This window comes from Andrena cerasifolii, chromosome 8 (genome assembly GCF_050908995.1).
Source record: "Andrena cerasifolii isolate SP2316 chromosome 8, iyAndCera1_principal, whole genome shotgun sequence".
In the NCBI taxonomy this organism is placed as follows: Eukaryota; Metazoa; Arthropoda; class Insecta; order Hymenoptera; family Andrenidae; genus Andrena; species Andrena cerasifolii.
The window spans coordinates 12,961,706-12,981,120 of NC_135125.1; the positions used below are offsets into that span (position 1 = coordinate 12,961,706).

General features: G+C 50.3%; 1 protein-coding gene across 1 annotated transcript; it reads left to right on the plus strand.

The window, feature by feature from the left end:
* Nucleotides 1-18,638, plus strand: LOC143372158 (guanylate cyclase 32E). The gene is made up of 23 exons (XM_076818107.1): nt 1-240; nt 7,513-7,716; nt 7,937-8,134; nt 9,978-10,100; nt 10,156-10,351; nt 10,775-10,852; nt 11,178-11,422; nt 11,705-11,850; nt 12,702-12,840; nt 12,924-13,014; nt 13,639-13,844; nt 14,093-14,275; nt 14,359-14,463; nt 14,577-14,648; nt 15,003-15,168; nt 15,260-15,467; nt 15,568-15,702; nt 15,851-15,963; nt 16,033-16,184; nt 16,262-16,360; nt 16,450-16,594; nt 16,675-16,773; nt 16,851-18,638. Exons 2-23 carry the CDS (start codon nt 7,528-7,530, stop codon nt 17,633-17,635), a joined length of 3,873 nt encoding a protein of 1,290 aa, XP_076674222.1. The 5' UTR covers nt 1-240; nt 7,513-7,527; the 3' UTR covers nt 17,636-18,638.
* The last annotated feature ends 777 nt before the right edge of the window (nt 18,639-19,415 follow it).

Below are 19,415 nucleotides of genomic sequence, written 5' to 3' on the forward strand. Positions count from 1 at the left end.
GCTGCGAGGAAAAGAGGACGAGCAGAGCGAAGTCAGTCTGGCCGCGCGCGCCCACGATCACTGTCGACCGCCGGTCTCACGTCGTTCATTCCGCACCGGCGGGACGGCCGTTCGAATTTGAAAACGTTCTACGCCTGGACGAGACACCATCATCGCTTCGCCGAGCCCTCGTGACGCTAAGCTCCCACCTGTTTCCACCGAACCGTCCTTGGACGAGCGAGATCGAGGAAAGCTTTGCGGGTAATTGAAAGTGTTTGCTACTAAACCGTTCTCTCCCTTCTCTGCTGTCCCTTTTAGTGATAACGTTGCGGGAAATTGCGCGAGGATCAGAGGAGAAGCAGTGACCGCGGCAGGTTTCCATTTGTTTGATTTGCCGGCCCGATTACGGGCCGCATTCTTGCACGCTCCCTCGCGTGGACCACGCGCCGGTTGCGAATTTAAATTGCGAGATTCTAGCCCCGGTTGCCACCGGAATGCTTTTAATTTCTTCCGCGGTACTGTTATCGCGATCAACGCGTTCGCCACCGGTCCATTGCACTCTGGTGCTCGCTGGCTCGTAGGAATGAAACTCCGGCTACCGTTCGTGTCCGAGGTGCGCGAGCGTCTCTGAGGGCGACCGTCTGACGGGAGTGTCGCTCGACAGGAACACGACGAATCCAGGTAAGCGAAACGAATCCACCGGACACAGTGACGCTGCGAGGAAACAGCTACTCATCACCTAGCAAGGAGAACGGAAGCATCTCCGTGATCCTTGTCCGTGCATGATCGTCCGTCTCCCCTGATACTGCCGACAGCTCCCGCGAGCAAGTAGCCGCGAAGTAGGCCAAAAACAACAAGCGAACTCGCGGCCACTCCACTCTCGCTGCCTCGAGTAAGTAGCTGGACAGAAAATAGAGAGGCAACCGTCTATGATCGTAGGCCGGGCGAAAATAAAGGAACGGGAGTCGAGGTGGAAGGTGGTGGAGAGATCGGGCCAAGTGGAAAGGACCTACTAGCCGTCAGCCGGTCTTGAATGACTGTCGGGCCGCGCAACTGTTGCCACGTGCCGACCGAAACTCGCCCCGATAAATCACGGTGCTGAGGGCCCTCGAGTTCTCTGCTTCTGTGCTACGATCACCCCGCAACACGCGCCGCCACCGCGGAATCACGAAATCCGAGCGAGTGGCACCTGTCACTGGCCCGCGCGATTAAACTTTATCGCGAAAGGTGTCCGGGAGAAGCCCAACTCGCCCGCGCGCGTCTCTTTCCGCGGACTGGTTCGAAAGTACATTAACCGACTTCGAGGCGCGGATCATCGTTTACGATCCAGCGGAAAGAGTTCTGTTTTACGGACCTGACCACTGGCACTGGTAATCCCGCCGGATGGAGCGGCCAGTCGGAACACGCGGTGCACCGTTTAATTGAAACATTTTAACAAGACATTCCCACGATCCGTAGGCCCGGATCCTCTTGTTTTGCAACGCCGCCGCGAGCTTCGCACTCTCGACGTGCCGTCGTTGAAGTAAAACGTTTTTAATGTACTGAGACGACGGTCTGATAAGAAATTTGGGGTACGACGAAGAGGAGGCGGCGCGGAATCGGACGATTCCTTTCTTTTTTGCGGGTTGCAGAGAGGTGTGGGTTAATTCGAGCACCACTAGTGGTTCGAACATGGGAATTTCAAGTTATATTAGGGGATTCTTTTCAGCATAGTTGCAGGGAGAAGAGCAAATCGACACGGAACGGTAGTTTCATTGAGAAGCTTTCTCGTAAAACGAGGGAAACAGAGGGAAAGGGAGCCAGATGGCAAACTCGCGTTAAAACAACGCTAACTGCTTGGGTGCGGGACGATATTGCGGCGGGAACGTAAACATGTAGTAGAAACGCAACGAGCTTTACCCTAGTTACCGTGGGAACGAAGTATCGCCACTGACGGGACGCTTCCTCATCGAGACGAAGGATTTTCAAGCCGCGGAACGGGAGCTGGAGCGTAATCAGAATGAATTCGCGATAAAGGAGGACCTGGGCAAGGAAATAGATATACGTAAAGAGCTGAGCGTACAGGGAAGCACCCTTAGTTACAAGATGAAAAGAAATTGCGGCTTTTAGAAGTTTGCAGGCGAAGAGGGGAAAGAGAAGTTTCCAAAACACAAGGACTGTGGTCCACGAGACATTCGACCCGGGAATGGAAACAAACAACGCTCGAGGATCCTCCAGACCTTCTCCCGGCCTGTCTACGAAAGTAAACTGAACGTCCAATATCGCGGAAATAGAACGCGTGTCTCTCGCATACCGAGCGATACCGTGATTTGCACACAATCACCGACATGTCGCAATTTGCGTCGGCTATCTCGCGGCATCTGCTTGCCAGTGTCTGCAGGTTGTGCGCGCAATAAGCGATCTCTGACCAATAGGCCCAGCGACAGCACGTCCGGCCGTGGAATCGGCCGCGTTCTCTCATAAATTATTCCCCGGGCAAGCGGCGAGGCGATAGAACAATTATGTCCACGCTGATCGACCCACGGTCGTTGCTGACTAATTAGAAAATGGTCGCCGAATAGAAATTGAACGCATAGCTCGAGGCCCGCGTCTACGTTGACGCAAGCGGGACGGGGCGTGCCTAAAATTCTCTATGTAACACCATGTGACACAGATTCGAGATCAGCTTTTTCGAAAGTCGGCCCCCATGATCGCATCGAGTCACTTTCTGCCGCTCCGCAGCCGAGATCCCCTCGGCGGATCGGCCTCTGTGATCACATCGCCGCGGAATGAGGCGCGAGTTCTTACGAATCGAAGATCTAGCGCCGCGATAGGGAGCGGCGGGAAGGGAGAAAAGGGACCACTTCGTTCTGACCCCACGGGGAACAGCTCGTGGTAATTGGCTGACCGTCAGTTTGCAGAGGACGAGGAGGGGGCTGGGACGAAATTTGGAAACTACCGTTCACGAGACAAGGGGAGAGGAAGGCACGAAGACACATTTCACCTCGTCCGTATTTTGCGAGGATATGCCTGGCCTGCTGTCACTCAGGGTGACGTTCTCTCGAAGCACGGCCAGCGGGGATATACGGGTTGTTATCCAATAGCATTCGCGGAGGCTGCGCGCCACTCGGTCCCGTAAGAAATTGTTATGAAAAAGGAGCCGGGGAAAGGGGCTGCCGTATTCTGGCCGATGGACCTTATCAGATTCCATCGGGCTGCAGCGCGACATGGCTCCTGACACGTTGGCTACTTCGCTCAACCTTACGACACATCTCTTTCCTTCCATATATCTCGCCAGTTTGCACGGTCCCCTTCTTCCACGGACAATCAAGTGGAGGGATCTTTGGGTGCACTTTGAAGTTTCTAACACCGTGGCTGCCATTTCGGAGCACGACTGTTCGCCAGCTGACGCGCGAGACCATCGCAGGCGTCGGCGCGTCTAAGCGACAATCTACTCTAGATTTCGCAGGGACCGGCGGCGTTTTTCCTTATGCACCGTTCACCGTGTAACGTTCGCTTTCGAGAAACTTCTAAATATAGTCACCGGTATGTACAACGTGTTCCACATATGTAATAGGAAGAGTGGCGCGTGTGCGTGGACGCGTAGAAGGCACATTGGCGCGAGACCGCGGCGAATTGTAACAAGCCCGAAGAATACCCTGCCGACACCGGTGTACGCTCCAAGGAAATAGCAATAAAAACGTGCAACCAGCTACTTTACTTTCTCCTGCGGCCTTCGAGCTGGCCAGCCGCTTGGAGGATTTCGAAAACGCTTTTTCCTTCGACTTTTCATCAGCTCCGAACCGAGAGACCGCCGAAGTACGTGCGCGATCGCGTTCGTCGTGGTCGTCGTTATCAAGACGGCTTCCGAATCTTATCGCCACCGCAGGAACTCGAAGAATTTCCTTCTGCTATTTTTGGGGCATCCGCCTAGCTGGTGTTCGAACGGAGATACTCGCGAAACGATGTAGATATATTTCTGATGGTATCGCGTCGCACGTACGGGGCGTACGGGATTATCCGCGATAAAGCACGCGTTACGAGGAATATTTATTTACCGGGGCGCGATAAGGGCGGGAAATTTATCCGGGACAAGCGGAAATACGCGGCGTGAATACACGCTTGGCAAAACGGGCCCGCCGCGCGGCACACGTCTCCGTGTCGATCGTTGCACCCCGCGCACCTGTCGCCTGCTAAACGAATCCGATCCATTCCGTGGCGTTCAACGCGGGAAAAACGAGCCGATCCATTCCATTCCGAGGGAGAAAGAGACGAGAGGGACTTTCTTTCCGCGGGCGGCGCATTAAAACGGGGATTAAACTCCGGCCGGTGGAATAAAACGCGAGTTTCATTAAGGATGTGCTAATGACGGGACTTTTAGCGTCCGCCGTGGACCGGACTGCACAAGGAAGGATGTCGTCGATTGTTCACGACGCCATAAATCTGTTTCCCTGTCCCCTTAATATCGCCCCGTTGCGGCCTCGATCTCCACGCGCCTTTCACGGCTTCTTTCGCCCGGGCGAATCGGAGAAAATATCTGTATTTAATCGCCGTTAAATTTAAAAGGAAGACACGTGTATACACAGCGGGGCCCGGGTATGTGGTAAACAAGCAGGAGCGCGAGATTCGCGAGCAAGTGCCTGACGATACACGATGGTGCTCGATACGCGCCCAATTCCTATGCTGATTAAAATCACGGGCAGAATCTTAATACTCGCGGCAGGGGTCCGGAGTTTTCGGGGAAGCTGATAAAGCGGCACGGCGATAAGGGAAGGCGCGATAACTGATCCGCTAATTAAGAAGTAAGATCACGGAGCGCGTGAGCTGACGTACTTACGTAGCGGTAAACGAGAAGGAAGGAATTCGTAATAACGCTTCGCGAGTGATATTTAATTGAGACGCAAACCGAAACGCGGAAGGACTAATTAGGATCGCGACGCTGTGATTAGCTTCCCTTCGAAATAAAAATGGTATTCCCCGGTCGGTGTCGCGTATAGGGTAAAGTAGCCGAATATGAGACCCATTTCGTAAAAACATCATAACTCTTGACTAAGAACAGTTTTATTAAAATTCGATACACGTTTTAAAAGAAGAATATGTATTCTTTGGCAACCTACTGAAAAGTACTATAACAAAGATTCGCTTTCTTCATAATAAAATAAAAACGAAAGTCATTCAAATACGCAGATAACAAAATTGGTTCCTAATATGAGGATAATATCCCAGTTTGTTTTTTCCTGAAACTTACTTTTGCTTTCTTTTTTTTTATAAATTCGACATGTGAAATCTATTTCCTCACGACCGCAGTCTTCGTAGGCCCACCACCGAAGTCTTCATGGGCCCACCACGCCCATCTAAACTTTTGTCTCGAAACTTTTTTTCTATCTTTTACATTTCGCGAGTTATTACACAAAATCGGAAAATAGCCGAATTTTCAGGGGTCGATTACACCCCCTTAGAGTGAATTTGGGCAGCAAACAAAAATTGCGTTGTAATCAGGAGGAAATCCCCTACGTATTCACAAAGTTACAGAATTTTTTAAATTTTCGGGTTCGGGATCGTCCCTTGTCAGTCTGCTGCGAGCCGAAAATTCGAGCGGGTCGCAGCCGAGCGAAACGACGCTTTTAACAAGCCGCCCGCGTGATTAATTGATTCGGCTTGATTCATGGCCGCGTTCAGATCCGCGTTAGCACCGCGCCGCTCGCGTTTCACAATTAACATGTAAATCGAGAACGCAAAATATCGATGGCAGAAAAGGTGGTCGGCATCAATTTCATAGTTCGATCGATTTCGACCGCCTAAAAAATTGCGAACAATGTCGGGCCGCGAGATAAATCTCTCGATCCAGGTGGGATGAGGTGCGTGGCGCGCGAACCGAGCGTCGCGTCGAGATTTCTATCTGCTTAATTATTGCAAGACGTATCGAGGGGCGCGATGAATCCCGCGTCACGAGCAACATTCCGATTCGTTCGCTGTTTTCAGCTGCGGCTGGAGTTATAATATCGATCCGAGCATGGCAGTTCACCCTCGGCAAATTAATTTCTCACCCGTGTCTCTTTTCGCGTGCGCGTAATGGAGGTGTACACCTTGTTAATCATCGCGGGGAACCGAAACTCGCGGCAGATTCCTTATCGCATCGTACCAGACTTGCTTTCTTACGAGCTGCCTCCGATAGATTTTTCACCCTCGCCTGAAGTTATAATAAATACCTTCCAAGTGTCTCTTAACTGTCTCCTCTGATAAATGGAGACAAGCTCTGTAGTGAAATTTCCCAGAAAAAAAGAAGAAGACGATACAGCTCTGGTATACCCCTACCGCGAAGCTTCGACGTTGAAAAGTGAAAAGAAATTAGGCTCGCGCACGTAGGTAACGCTCACTAGAAATCTAATTCCGTTCCATTCTCCCATCCGCGTTTCAATGTCCACCGTGAACGTAGCAGTCGCGCGGCAGCGTACTACCGCTCCCTCTCTGGCCCATTATTAATAGTGCTCTATTTTAATAATCCGTCAAAAAAGAGACGAGGTCGCCGAGCAGGGCGTTAAATATGCACGTGGTGGTCGGTGACCAGAATTATTACGCAACAAGGGAGAGGAGAGAGAGGGCTGTGCGTTTAGAAGGAACAGCAGCGTGTTGTGCGAGCGACCACGGGACAGAAGAAAGGAGGAGAGACGCGTTGAGTCACCGTCATTGATTAATAACCACCGGTTCTTGTCGTGCGATCCGAACCGCGAGTAAACGATTATTTTCCTACGGATACGGCTCGTGGGAAATGTCGGCTCGCTGGGTACTACGATCGCGATGCATTCGCTATGAAAACACGTGCATCCGTTCATGAATATTTATATTCTCCAGCATCGTATGACGCGGACCAACAACATTCATCCTTGATCCACAGATTTTATTAGGCACCGTCGGATCAATGGATGCGTTCTGCTCGTTGAATTCTTTCTGCGCGCGAAGTGAGCTCGACCAGGCGGGAAGGAAAGGCAATCGCAGGAAAGAAATCAAGGATGATGATACTTCGAGGAAAACTGGATTCGCGAGTTTCGTGTAAGGGGGCTCGATCGGTCAGGATCACGAAGAGGATGGCTTGTCGTTGGCAACCTGTCGATGACGCGTGCTCCATCTTTCGCTAACACAATAGTTTCCCCCAGAAAAGAGGAAATCGCGGTCGCCTCTCATGGTTTTGCGGCGAACGGTGGAGAAACGTAGGAAGAGGAAGTGCTGCGCTCCATAGGAGATTGATGGTGTTTATTGCAACCCCGTCGAGCTTACTGGTTTCATCCATTACCTTCCCTATATCTTTCGCCCGCCAGCTCATGCTTTTATTGGCTTGCAAATAAAAGCACGCAGCTCGCAACAACGCTGCCGCGGCAACGAAATATGTATTGCATTTCGAGCGTGATAAATGGGGCAGCAGGAGTATCGAATTCGTACACGACACAGGGAATCACGTGAACGCGACACACCCTCGTCAACGATCACCTTCGACGTCTTCGACGTTGCGACGGGAATCTTCGGATCGTATTATAAATGTGGAATTGATTTGCCAAGGTTTCGCGGCTGGGCATGCTACTGGCAACCGTGGAGAGGGCTTGTCTATTACTAACGGCGATCCACGTTTTACTCGATAAGGGCGCCGACGGGGAGACCTTCACCCTTGGCTACATCACCGGCTCGAAAAGACGACCAGGGGACTTGGAGTATCAGCGTCCTGGTTACCGGATATCCGGCGCTATATCTCTCGCCGTGCAAGAGGTAATTGAACCGCTTTCCCTCCCCGATTATACTCGACCATCGACCACAATTAGCACGGAAGCTGCTAATTAAGAGCAATGGAATTCACGAATTCGTTCCTCGCGATTATCGTCCGCCGTTCTAAATCGGAACAAAATGAATTGTTTTTTGAGAGAGAGAGAGGAATTGAATCTCATTGATTCTCGAGGAAGAATGTAGGTACAATTGTTGGACTCCGTAGGTGAACGCAGGTGAACTCGGCCGACGGGGTCACAAGCTCGATTTTCTCGTCGCGGAAACATATGGCGAGGAGGAGACCAGCATCCTGATGACCGCCGATCTCTGGACGAAGAATATCAGCGCTTACATCGGCCCCCAGGAAACCTGCATTCACGAGGGCAGGATGGCGGCGGCGTTCAACCTCCCCATGATATCTTACGTAAGTACAACCACCCCTCTCCCTATCTTGATCCCCTTCTAACACCCTAACAAAGCGTCGTGAAAAGCCGGAGGCCTCGTCTCGGAGGCTGAGTACCTTCAATCTGTTCATCTCGTTAGCGAACATCGTACGCTTAATACCCTAAAGTGGATGCAAGAACGAGCTCCCCTGGAAGCTTCTCCCCTCGTGCGAGGTTACAGAATCTTTCTGAAAGGACAGCGGAACCGGGGGAAAGAGCAACGGATTCCTTTTACGCGATTTTTAGTAGAAAAGGCTTTCACGGTTACGTAACTGTAGACGCATCGCCTTAGCGAATGCAACCAGACAAGGTCCAGAGAAACCTTGGCCAGCTCCGTTCCACGAACCTCTGTTTCTACTTCGACTCTTCTAGGAAGCACTTCGGCAGAGTAACAAGTTGTCCCGCGCATGCTTTTACCGCGAAGTAACTTTTATCGCGGTTCCGCGGGAGGACGCGCATATCGATGGGATCGGCAAGTCCAGGGGCTAAGAAACTTTCGCCTGGCTGGCTCCCCATTGAGTCGTCCCTCTCGGATCCGTCCTCGTATATCTCGCTCGCGTGTCTCTCCGGTTAAAGAGACGTAATCGTAATGGATGTAGCACCTGATCGACACAAACGTTACCTCGCGTCACGGTATCACCGAGCAAGTTCCGTTTAAATGGAGAACCGTGCGCCTACGCGACGGCGGCAACGGTCCCCCGAAGTGTTTCGCTCGATCGTTTTTTCGCTTGTTCCGACGTGATCTGGCGGTGCAATGCGCGGTTTAAGCTCCCAGGAGCGGCGGTCCAACCGAGCAAATAAATTATTCGTCGACCACCGAGGAATACGAATGTGCGGAGCCGAGGTTACGACACGTTTAACCCATTCAACGCCGCAGAGCCCTCGCCTCGGTGGCTTTGCCTATTTTGCAAGTCGCTCCCCTTTGCTTTCCGGTCGGGCGCCCGTCAAGACGAAAAATTTCATTAACCGCGATTAAGTCGATGATGAATGGAATTCGATGGAAAAGGGCCACGACCTCTTGGAATCGACGGCTAAAATCCTATGAGAGATGGTGCTGCCACGGCACCAGCCAAGGGAAGACAAAACTATTTCTCCCCGTAATTCATTAGGTTTCTTTTAATCTCGCAACCATCTCGAAAGCAGCTGGGCTGCCGGTAAGAGGAAAACGAAACGAAGAGGACCATTTATCCTCCCGTCAAATTATCCAGATCATTGAATACTTCCCTCCAACGAACCCGAGCTGTACTGTCGAAAACTATACGAGTGCCGTTTCACGATCCGTTTAACGCGAGCCGCCGCCTTCGAATCGAACCGCGCGAAACTAATCGACTCGTCTTTAAAAAGTAGGCACCGTAATTTCATCCGAAGTCGCACGTGAGGAAATACCCCATTTCTTATTGGCCTCCAGTGACAATCTCCCAATTGAATTCCAGCCAACTGAATCGAAGCGAGGCTGTTCGGTTCTATTTTTAATTCCCAGCCATTTCATTGATCTAGTTTCTGTTCCCGGTAAGCCCACCCATGAATCATTTTCCACACACTTCCCGTTGTGCTTTCGTTCGGTTTCCCCTGGCCCGTTATATCGCGGGTCCAGCTAACACACTAATCACGCGCATTACGTGGCCTTCCTCTGGCTTCCAGCCTAGTAATAGACCAACCTAGAAACCCAATGCAAATTCGAAACTGGCTCCGCACGTGCCGCGAGGCTATCCGTTTATCTCTACCTGCCGGCCGTGTTCACCTGAGCACCGGGTGCGATAATAACAATGTGGCCGCTGCATCGAGGGCGAGCTGTCTCATCCCCGAACGCCCGTCTGCTTTCAGTTCTGCACGCACCGCGAGTCCTCCGACAAAAAGGAGTTCCCTACGTTCGCGAGGACCAGGCCACCGGACACGCAGATCTCCAAGTCGGTGGTGTCCGTGCTGATGGCCTTCAATTGGACCAAAGTAAGTAAAGCGGCCGCTGAACCCGCCCCCGTGATCGAGCTCTCGCGTTCCACAGGTGACGTTCATGTACATGAACTCGACTCTGTTCGAGTTCAACAAGATGTCCACGATCGCGAAGACGATACTCTCGTCGTTCGAGGCGGCAGGTGTGACCGTGAACTACCTTCGCTGCTGGGAAGAGCCCTATCACGTCACGCACATGACGAACCCGTTCCACGAGCACGTCAGCGAGACGTACCGCGAGACGCGAAGTGAGTAGCAGAGCCGAAGGCTTCTGGGAAAATGTGCCATCCCGTTTCCCTGGCCGATACTTTCGCAACGCCTTCGCGTAATTTACGACAGATTACGAGAACGGCGAAACGATGTTGGGGCAGCGTTTTTCCAAGTGGCGCGGCTCTAAACAGGCCACCCGCATTTCGATTCCTCCATCGAGCTGCCAGTTTGCACGCACGCACGATAACCCGCATGTTACGATCGCGGGAAACTCGCGTCGTGAATAGATACTGCCGGTAATTCGACTCGTTAGTAAGGCTATACGCTATCCGCGCTTTTAACCGGATTTCTAAAAATATACCCCGCGTCCCGTTTCCGTCGATTAAGGAATGGCAAGGGTGGCGAAGGTGGCGAAGTGTCCGTAGAGATTAACCCAGCCGAAAACGCCGCGTTTGTTCCAGTTTACGTGATTCTAGGCAATTATTATGAGCACATGGGTCTGTTGATGGCTCTGGACGAAAGGAAGCTCTTGGAAAAAGGTATAAATCTGCTGTAACATAATCAGGTACATATACTAGAGAGCAGTGTCATTAGTCGTAGTTCATCCAATTGCAATCGAATACTATTGCTCCATTAATTGTAACGGGAGTACAGAGCTGTATATTAAATTGTAGAGATTGTGTAATAACAGATGAATCATCGATACCATTAAGGATCTCAGTAACGAAAGGGATGAGATTCCCAGGGAGGAGATGTATCTGTGCTCTTTCTTTGCCATCTGTTTTTCCATGCATCACCTCCGTCGATTTCCCGTTAAATCCTCGTTCGCGGAGAAAACGAACATCTCGCGAATTCGTGTCGCAGGAGAGTACTGGGTGGTGGGTGTCGATATCGAGCAGTACGACGAGAAACGGCCAGATAAGTACTTTCGGGGCTTGTGGCAGAAGAAAACGAACTCGTCCATCCTGAAGGCGTATCGCAGCTACTTCAGCGTGGTCGCCTCTCCGTCGATTTATTCTAGGAACTTCACTAGGATGGTGAACTCTTACAGGGAGAAGCCACCCTTCAACTTCACAAACCCCCTGGCGAACGTCGGTGGAATCGTTCAGGTGACTATCACGAGCAACGTGTTGTTCAATAATATATAAAAGATGCAGACCGCACTCGCAATGCCCACCTCATCGAAATTTCAATTCAACAAATGCCGGAAGGAGGCCACCTTTCCAATTTTCACCCGATCGAAATTTCAAATCGAGAAACTGGGGTAAAAGCGAACTGTATATCCAATTCTTTCAAAGAACAGCCAGTCCCAAAGCTACTCCGCGATTTCAGAGCCAGGGTACACCGTATTCAATTTCTAAACGTAATCCCCTTTTTGTGTTCTAAGGCAGATCGTGCCAGAGACGGCGTATCTGTACGACGCGGTGCATCTCTACGAGAGGTCGTTGCTGAAAGCTCTGGACGAGAATCGTGATCCACGAAACGGCAGAGAGATGCTGGCTACTCTTTACGGCGTTAATTACCGCAGCGCCATGGGGTACGTATCGTTGGAAAAGTCGAATGGAGAGGAAAATAGGAATTCACTTCTTACGACGTGGAAATCAATTTTGGCCGACGTCGCGACGGAAACGAACGAAACGTGAACCCGTCGATGTATTTTCGGTAACAGTAATTACCGTTTACATACCGTGACGGGACCGACGGAGACGGAAGCAAGGCGATTCGTCATCCCGTATCTTTCCACAAAAGCTCCGCGGCTTGCTGATTAAGGGAAGAGTTATAGGTTCCCTTTAGAGGGCAAAAATGAGCATTTCGCTGGCTAGACGGCAGACGCCTCCATTAGGGATACTATTTTTTGGCAATGTCAGAGAAATTACAAACATATTGGAGCATTCTATGCGGAATTCACTTCTTTATTTTCAATCTCCCTTGATCACAATAACTCGGAAGCAAAATCTACTAGACGCGGAGGATACAAGGAACGCGAGGCTAAGAAAGATGAGGCGTTCGTTATCGCGATGACGCAAGCGTCTAGAATCATAATTGACACAACGAAATTATTAAGACATTCGCGTTGAGGGGGCTGACGTTCATTATCTCGGATTCTTGAGAATCTCTCTTTGCCCAAGATGCTCGATGTATACCTGATAACGTTGCACCTTTCTCGCTTCAATGCCATCGGGAATCATCTACGTAACGTTCATTACCGTACCTTGGCAATTGTAGTTTTGCATAACGGAGGCGCCGTGAATCATAGATGTAGTGGAAGATAATCGAGGGGACAAAAATCGATAAGGAATAATGTCTGCCGCGTTCCTTCGCGCAATTTACGAGCGCTTTAATGCCCGCCGAGTGTTTTCACGCTCACGTGACTGGCTATCTCTTCAGGTACATGGTTTACATGGACGAAAACGGGGATGCGGAAGGCAATTACACTCTGATCGCGTTGGACAATCGGCCGACAAAGGGCCACGGTTTATATCCGATTGCGTACTTCGTGGGGAAAGAGAACGGCACGAATCTGCCAGTAAGACGTTAACCGCTTCTCCAAATCGATCCATTCCGGAACGAGGGACCTTTTGTTGAACTCCTTTGATCTTTCCCTTTCAGAAGCTACGACTGACGAGAGAGATTTCTTGGATCGGAGACGGGCCACCTATCGCGGAGCCTTATTGCGGCTATCACGGCGAAAAGTGCACCAGTACGTATAAGAATGATCGGCTTTCTCGCTCCCCTTTTTACTACGCGAGTTTGACTACATTCCCGGCGCCACGCGAGCAACGAACGTTCCCCTGCTATCCTCGCATCATTCGCACGATCCGTGAAAATGCGAGCGGGGTAGGGACCGCTCTCCTTCGAATTACCATTCGTCAGCTTTCTCTCGGACCTTTAAGGCCTCCGGACCGATTGACCAGAAATACATCATAAAGCTGGCCGCTGCTCGACCTTAAAATCTCCATATGTAAATCCGCCAAAGGGGAACGCCTTCCTCGCCCTTCCTTCTCGCGGTACCTTTTTCGTATTCCTTTAATCGAGAGCGGGACATGCGTGTACACGTGCAACGGATCCACGCAACCGAGCCCACGATTACGGATTACGCAACGATCGCCTGTTGCACTCGCGGCCGATTTAAACGGGCAAAAGGACCGACTGGACACGGGGGTACAATTAAAAGAGAAGGGGACGATACGTCCGACCGTCTCTGACCTAAATCTTCCAGGCAACGTCCGCCGCGAAACAATCGAATCGATCGCTGGAAGTTGGGGGCACGTGATGCCCAGCGAAACGAGAAACTCGAAGCAACGCGGTTAATCTAATCTTTCAGCTCACACGGGAGAGATCGTCGGCGGAATAGCCGGGGGCTTCCTGCTCATCATAACGGCGGTGATGCTGGTGCTGTACAGGAACTGGAAGTACGAGCAGGAGCTGGATTCCCTGCTCTGGAAGGTGAACTACAAGGACATTCAGATCAAAGAGCAGAAAGACGAGACGTCGGGAGTCAACGAGGCGCCTACCAAATGTAATTCCAAGGTAAACGCTCGCCCCTTTCCATCCCCTTTCGCGCTCTCTTCTGTCTCCCCGAGCAGCCCCGCCGTTCGCATCGAAAACCACGATATCGAGACTCCCCGAGTGCCGATCTATAGGGACCCTTATCGAAATGTAAACGACGCGCGCAATCTCTCCGTTCGAAATCCACCGTCCAGGGAAAATCAAATGCGACGATGACCAAAGCGAGCAACCTCCCCGAAATATTGACATAGATATATCTCTGCGCACAGACGACGACGCAACCAATCGTGAGGACCAGCCAAGTCTCCCTCAGCTCTAATCCCGACGCTGACTTTCGATATTCCATGATTTACACGCAAATCGGCGTCTACAAGGGGCGGATATTCGCCGTGAAGAAGGTGCGCAAGAAGTCGATCGAGATCACTCGCGAGATGAAGAAGGAGCTGAAAGTGGTGAGTAGCCGTGAAATCGACGGATCCATCCAGCCCCGAAGATCCCATCCCGCGATATGCAAATTGAAGGATCGTTTCTTCAGATGCGCGACTTGCGACACGATAATTTGAACGCTTTCATCGGCGCCTGCACCGACCCGCCGAACATATGCATCGTGGTCGAGTACTGTGCACGGGGCAGTCTCAAGGTAATCGTCCGCGGGGACGGCTTGTAATTAAGTTAACGAAAACTTCGTGTACGAAAGCCCCCTTCCCCGTAACTCCCCGGTAATTTTCTCTGGCTGCCCGTTTTTCTCGTCAGGACATCTTGGAGAACGAGGACATGAAGCTGGACAACATGTTCATGGCGTCTTTGGTCGGCGACATCATCAGGGTGCGTATTGTTCCCACGGTCGTACAGTTTTTATTAGAATCACCCGAGCCCGTGGATTTTATTATTCCCCCGGTAAGACGGTTGGAGAACAAACGCTCCGCCCGACATCGATCCGGAAGGATTGCTTCTGGCGGTGTCGAATAAAATTCTTTTGAATCATAACCCGCCCGGGAGAAGCTCGGTCTTCCGAGGGAGCTAGCTCGAGAACTTTCGCTATTCAACGTTTCAAACTTCTCTCCTTACGAATTTCACGGTATATTTTGCCGCGGCGTCCAATTGATTCCGTTCGATCGATGCCCCTGACGAGCGTCCGACAGGCGAGCTCACGCCCGCGTTACCCATTCTTCTTTTCAGGGCATGATCTATCTGCACGAGTCCGTCATAAAATATCACGGCTCGCTGAGCACATCCAACTGTCTGGTGGATTCCCGATGGGTCGTAAAGCTGGCGGACTTTGGGCTGCACGAGTTCAAAAAGGACGCTGAATGCGAGCCGTGCGACGTCATGAAGAAGTATCATGGTACTGGCGCTAATCAGGCTCCATGGAGATTCCAATGCATTGTGAGCGTGGGATCTGATCACACTGACGAGGTCTGTGCAAATTCTTGCAGGGTTACTGTATCGAGCACCTGAGCTACTACGATCCACGAAGGCTCAAGAGCCAACCTATCGAGACTACCAAAGGGCAGACGTTTATTCTTTCGCGGTGGTGTTGTACGAGCTCCAAGGGAGACACGGCCCTTATGGGATCACGCAGCTGTCCAATTCAGAGATCCTGAAGAAGGTGATCGCGAAGGAGCAAGGAACAGATCCGTTTAGGTATTACGATAACATTCCTATCGACCGCTGAGGGTACTTCAATTTTATGCGCTTCCGTTTCCACTCCGTCAGCTACTCTGGTTCCCTTTAATTATCTCAGACCACCGCTGGACCAGCTGGAGAACTGTTTCCACTTCGTGCGCGACTGTTTGATCGAGTGCTGGGCGGAGGACCCCGAGACTCGACCAGACTTCAAGATTATTAGGAATAAGCTGAGGCCACTGAGGAAGGGAATGTAAGTTCTATCGTGGAAGAATGGTGACGATGTTTTGATAAAATTCAGTTGCTCGAGGAATGATTGGGGTTCAATTTAAACTCGAGGAGTCTAGAAGCCGGGGAGTTAGGAGAGAAGGGGTGTTTTAAAGGAAGATGCACGGTTTCAGGAAGCCAAACATATTCGACAACATGATGGCCATGATGGAGAAGTACGCGAACAATCTGGAAGCTCTGGTGGACGAACGAACCGATCAATTGACAGAGGAGAAGAAGAAAACAGGTCAGTATTCTCCTAACATCCTTTTCAATTATAGTACAGTATACCCCTGTAGTACTATACACCTTTCAGATGCTCTGTTGTACGAGATGCTGCCCCGTTACGTCGCTGAGCAACTAAAACGAGGCCACAAAGTCGAAGCTGAGAGCTTCGACTGTGTCACCATTTATTTCAGCGACATCGTCGGCTTCACTGCCATGTCGGCGGAAAGCACACCCCTGCAGGTAAAGCGTCCGCAGCAGGCACAAAAAATCTGCCAACTGAATGGAAGTATTCAATGACTGAGAGCTTTCGTTTCCAGGTGGTAGATTTCCTGAACGATCTGTACACCTGCTTCGACTCAACTATAGAGAATTACGACGTGTACAAAGTGGAGACCATCGGGGACGCTTACATGGTGGTGAGTATTGAAAAATTCACCGGTGAAAGAACAGACTATCCTTAAGAAGATAAGCGGCCGGGTACAATGAACCCTTGATTTCTTAACAGGTAAGCGGTCTGCCAATACGAAACGGTATTCAGCACGCAGGTGAAATCGCCAGCATGTCCTTGTGCCTCCTAGACGCCATTAAGCAGTTCACCATTCGGCACAGGCCCCTCGATAAATTGCAACTGAGGATCGGTATACATTCCGGTGAGATCCTTGAGAAAAGAACAACAGAATTTACGGGTTCCGTCCACTAAACAACTGACATACTTTTACTTCCACCTCAGGCCCCGTGTGCGCCGGTGTCGTTGGTCTAAAAATGCCTCGTTACTGCCTCTTCGGCGACACTGTGAACACCGCCAGCCGAATGGAATCTACTGGATCACGTGAGTATAGCGTCTCCAATAACCTAGGGGCTGTGTGTTTCGAGTGTACGATCATTTTATTCACCGCTCTTTTCCAGCGCTGAAAATCCACTGCAGCAACGAGACGAAGGAGCTATTCGACCAGCTGGGCGGATTCAGCGTGGTGGAAAGAGGCCTGGTCTCCATGAAAGGGAAAGGCGAGCGTCTCACCTACTGGCTGATAGGCGAGGATCCAATTTTAAGGGAGCAACGGACCATAGAACGGGAGAACCGCAGGAACGGTTGCGCAAAGAGGAACAGCAACCCTCTGATACCGCGGAGCTCTCTCAAGAACAAGTCCCTGGTGAGGTCCACTTTCATGAGGTGTTCCAGCGAGTCGCCGAAACGGCTGCGTTTCGCCAGCTCCGATCAGCTGGACCAGAAATGCTCGAGGGTGAGCAGCCAGCTAGAAGCCATCGTCGATAGCAGCCCGTGCAAGCCGAAGATGTCCTGCGCGATGAGGTCCTCTTGCATGGAAAGCTGGAGATCGTCCAGCAACTCGTGCCCCTGCGTGGAGAAGCTCTGCGAGCAGGACTCGCAAGATATCGCGATAGACGTGACAGACCTCGCGCAGACTAGGCTGCAGACACCCTCGAAGATCTCACCCGTTCGAAATAATTGGGCGATCGGGAACGAGTCCTATTTCCCGCGAGGAGGGGCCAAGAATTTCCGACTGGGATCGCCCGGGATCGCTCAGACAACCTGCAGATCCGCGCCCAGCAGCCCGAGGCACAGCAGTCTGATCTTGAACTGTCAGAAGAGAGCGGCGCAGTCGAACGAGGAGATCGACGGATGGGACGCTACCGCGCCACTCATTTATTACCCGGGAGGACGGTTCGATTAGGAAGGTAGATACCCATTCGATGAAAGATCAGAGTGCTCGCGAATCGATGTAACCCGCCCGCAGAGACAGTGCGACGAGAGAAACGAAGGAATCTCGATATGTGTGAACAAGTGTGAACAGACGTACGACTTGTATCTGCAAGGAGTCGAACAGTGCATGTTTCGCATCGATCGATGCTTGGAGAGGACCTCGACAGAGGCAGGATTCTCGTCAGCTCGAAATCTCTTCGACTCTATGTCCCCCGATACTGTTCGAGAACTTGGACGAAACTAGGTTAAGTTTCCACGTCTACCTTCCTTCGCGTAAGTACCTTCTGTACTCAATCGACTCGACAATCACGTTTCATTGTTGCATCCCCTGAAAATCCCATCGTGCGGTTACACAAGACAGCTGTCGGACAATTAACCGAACGGACGACCCCGCCGATGAGCAGCGTATCACGATGTATCGATATGATTTCCATTCGCTCCCAGTACCACGACGTACCAAAGCACACCGTACGTACAAAACACCAGATACCTAGCAGACGTATTTATACATTATTTATAGCATATTGTAATTCCCTCGTGGACACAAACACGCCGCAACGGTATATTCCACTTATTAGCTTAGACAATCAAGAAGGCTCGTGCTTTTTATTATACGTAATAAGTGTCTCTAGTCAATTTACCTTTAATTTAAACGCGACATTCGGTTTCTACGTGCGCGGCCAACGCCTCGCGGCAAAGATACATTTCTCCCTGTTCGAGGCAGTGGGAAGGCGATGAAACGATCTCGTTCCCTCCAGACGTCCTACTGTTCTAGTATATTTACAACACTATCTACTGCCGACACCTAGTACTTAAGCCAGTTATTTATAGAGTAATATACATATAGAACACTAACCGATTGGTAGCTTGAAATGTGTACTTATGAAATTCTTTCGACCATGTGTGTCGCCTACGTAAGCGATCGATCGAGCCGTAACACGATCATGTGTAAACTCATTATCCTCGTTGAAATAAAGGAGTGATTGATCAGTAGTTTTACGTACGAGTGCGTTATTATTGCGAGACAGTTAGTCCTGGGGAATAGGGGGAAGATGCGTTAAGGCGTACTGCCACTGCAGAGCCCGGAAAGGCAACCTGATTTTGAGAATTTGTTATGCGAGTATAGTGAATGGAATACAAAATCTGTTTGAAGGCCTTTATTACACATACCTTGAAGTATGATCACCATTTTTAAAAAAATTTTTTAATACAAAATGGCGGCGCCACAGTTCAACAAAAGAAGCTTCTTCTGAAAAACAGTGTTCCGCGGCCGAAAAGATTTCTCCTTCAATTTTTGACCTAGAACAAAACCCAAAAATTGTTTAGTTCTATATAAGATTATCTCTGAAGGTACACGAGGAAATTAAAAAATACTGCTTTTTGTAAGAATGGTGCATGATTGAACAAAACGTTTCAACAATTTTCCACGCCCCTTTTTACTTCAAAATGAAACGTTTGGTTCAATCACGCACGATTCTTACGAAAAACAGTATTTTTTAATTTTCCCGTGTACTTCTCAAGATAATCTTATAGAACTAAAAAATTTCGGGTTTTTGTTCTGAGTATAAAATTGAAGGAGAAATCTTTCCAGCCGCGGAACACTGTTTTTCAGAAGAAGCTTCCTTTGATGAACTGAGGCGCCGCTATTTTGTGATAAATTTTTTTCTTAAAAATTGTGATCATACTTCAAGGTATGTACAATAAAGGCCTTAAAACAGATTTTGTATTCCATTCACTATACTCGCATAAAA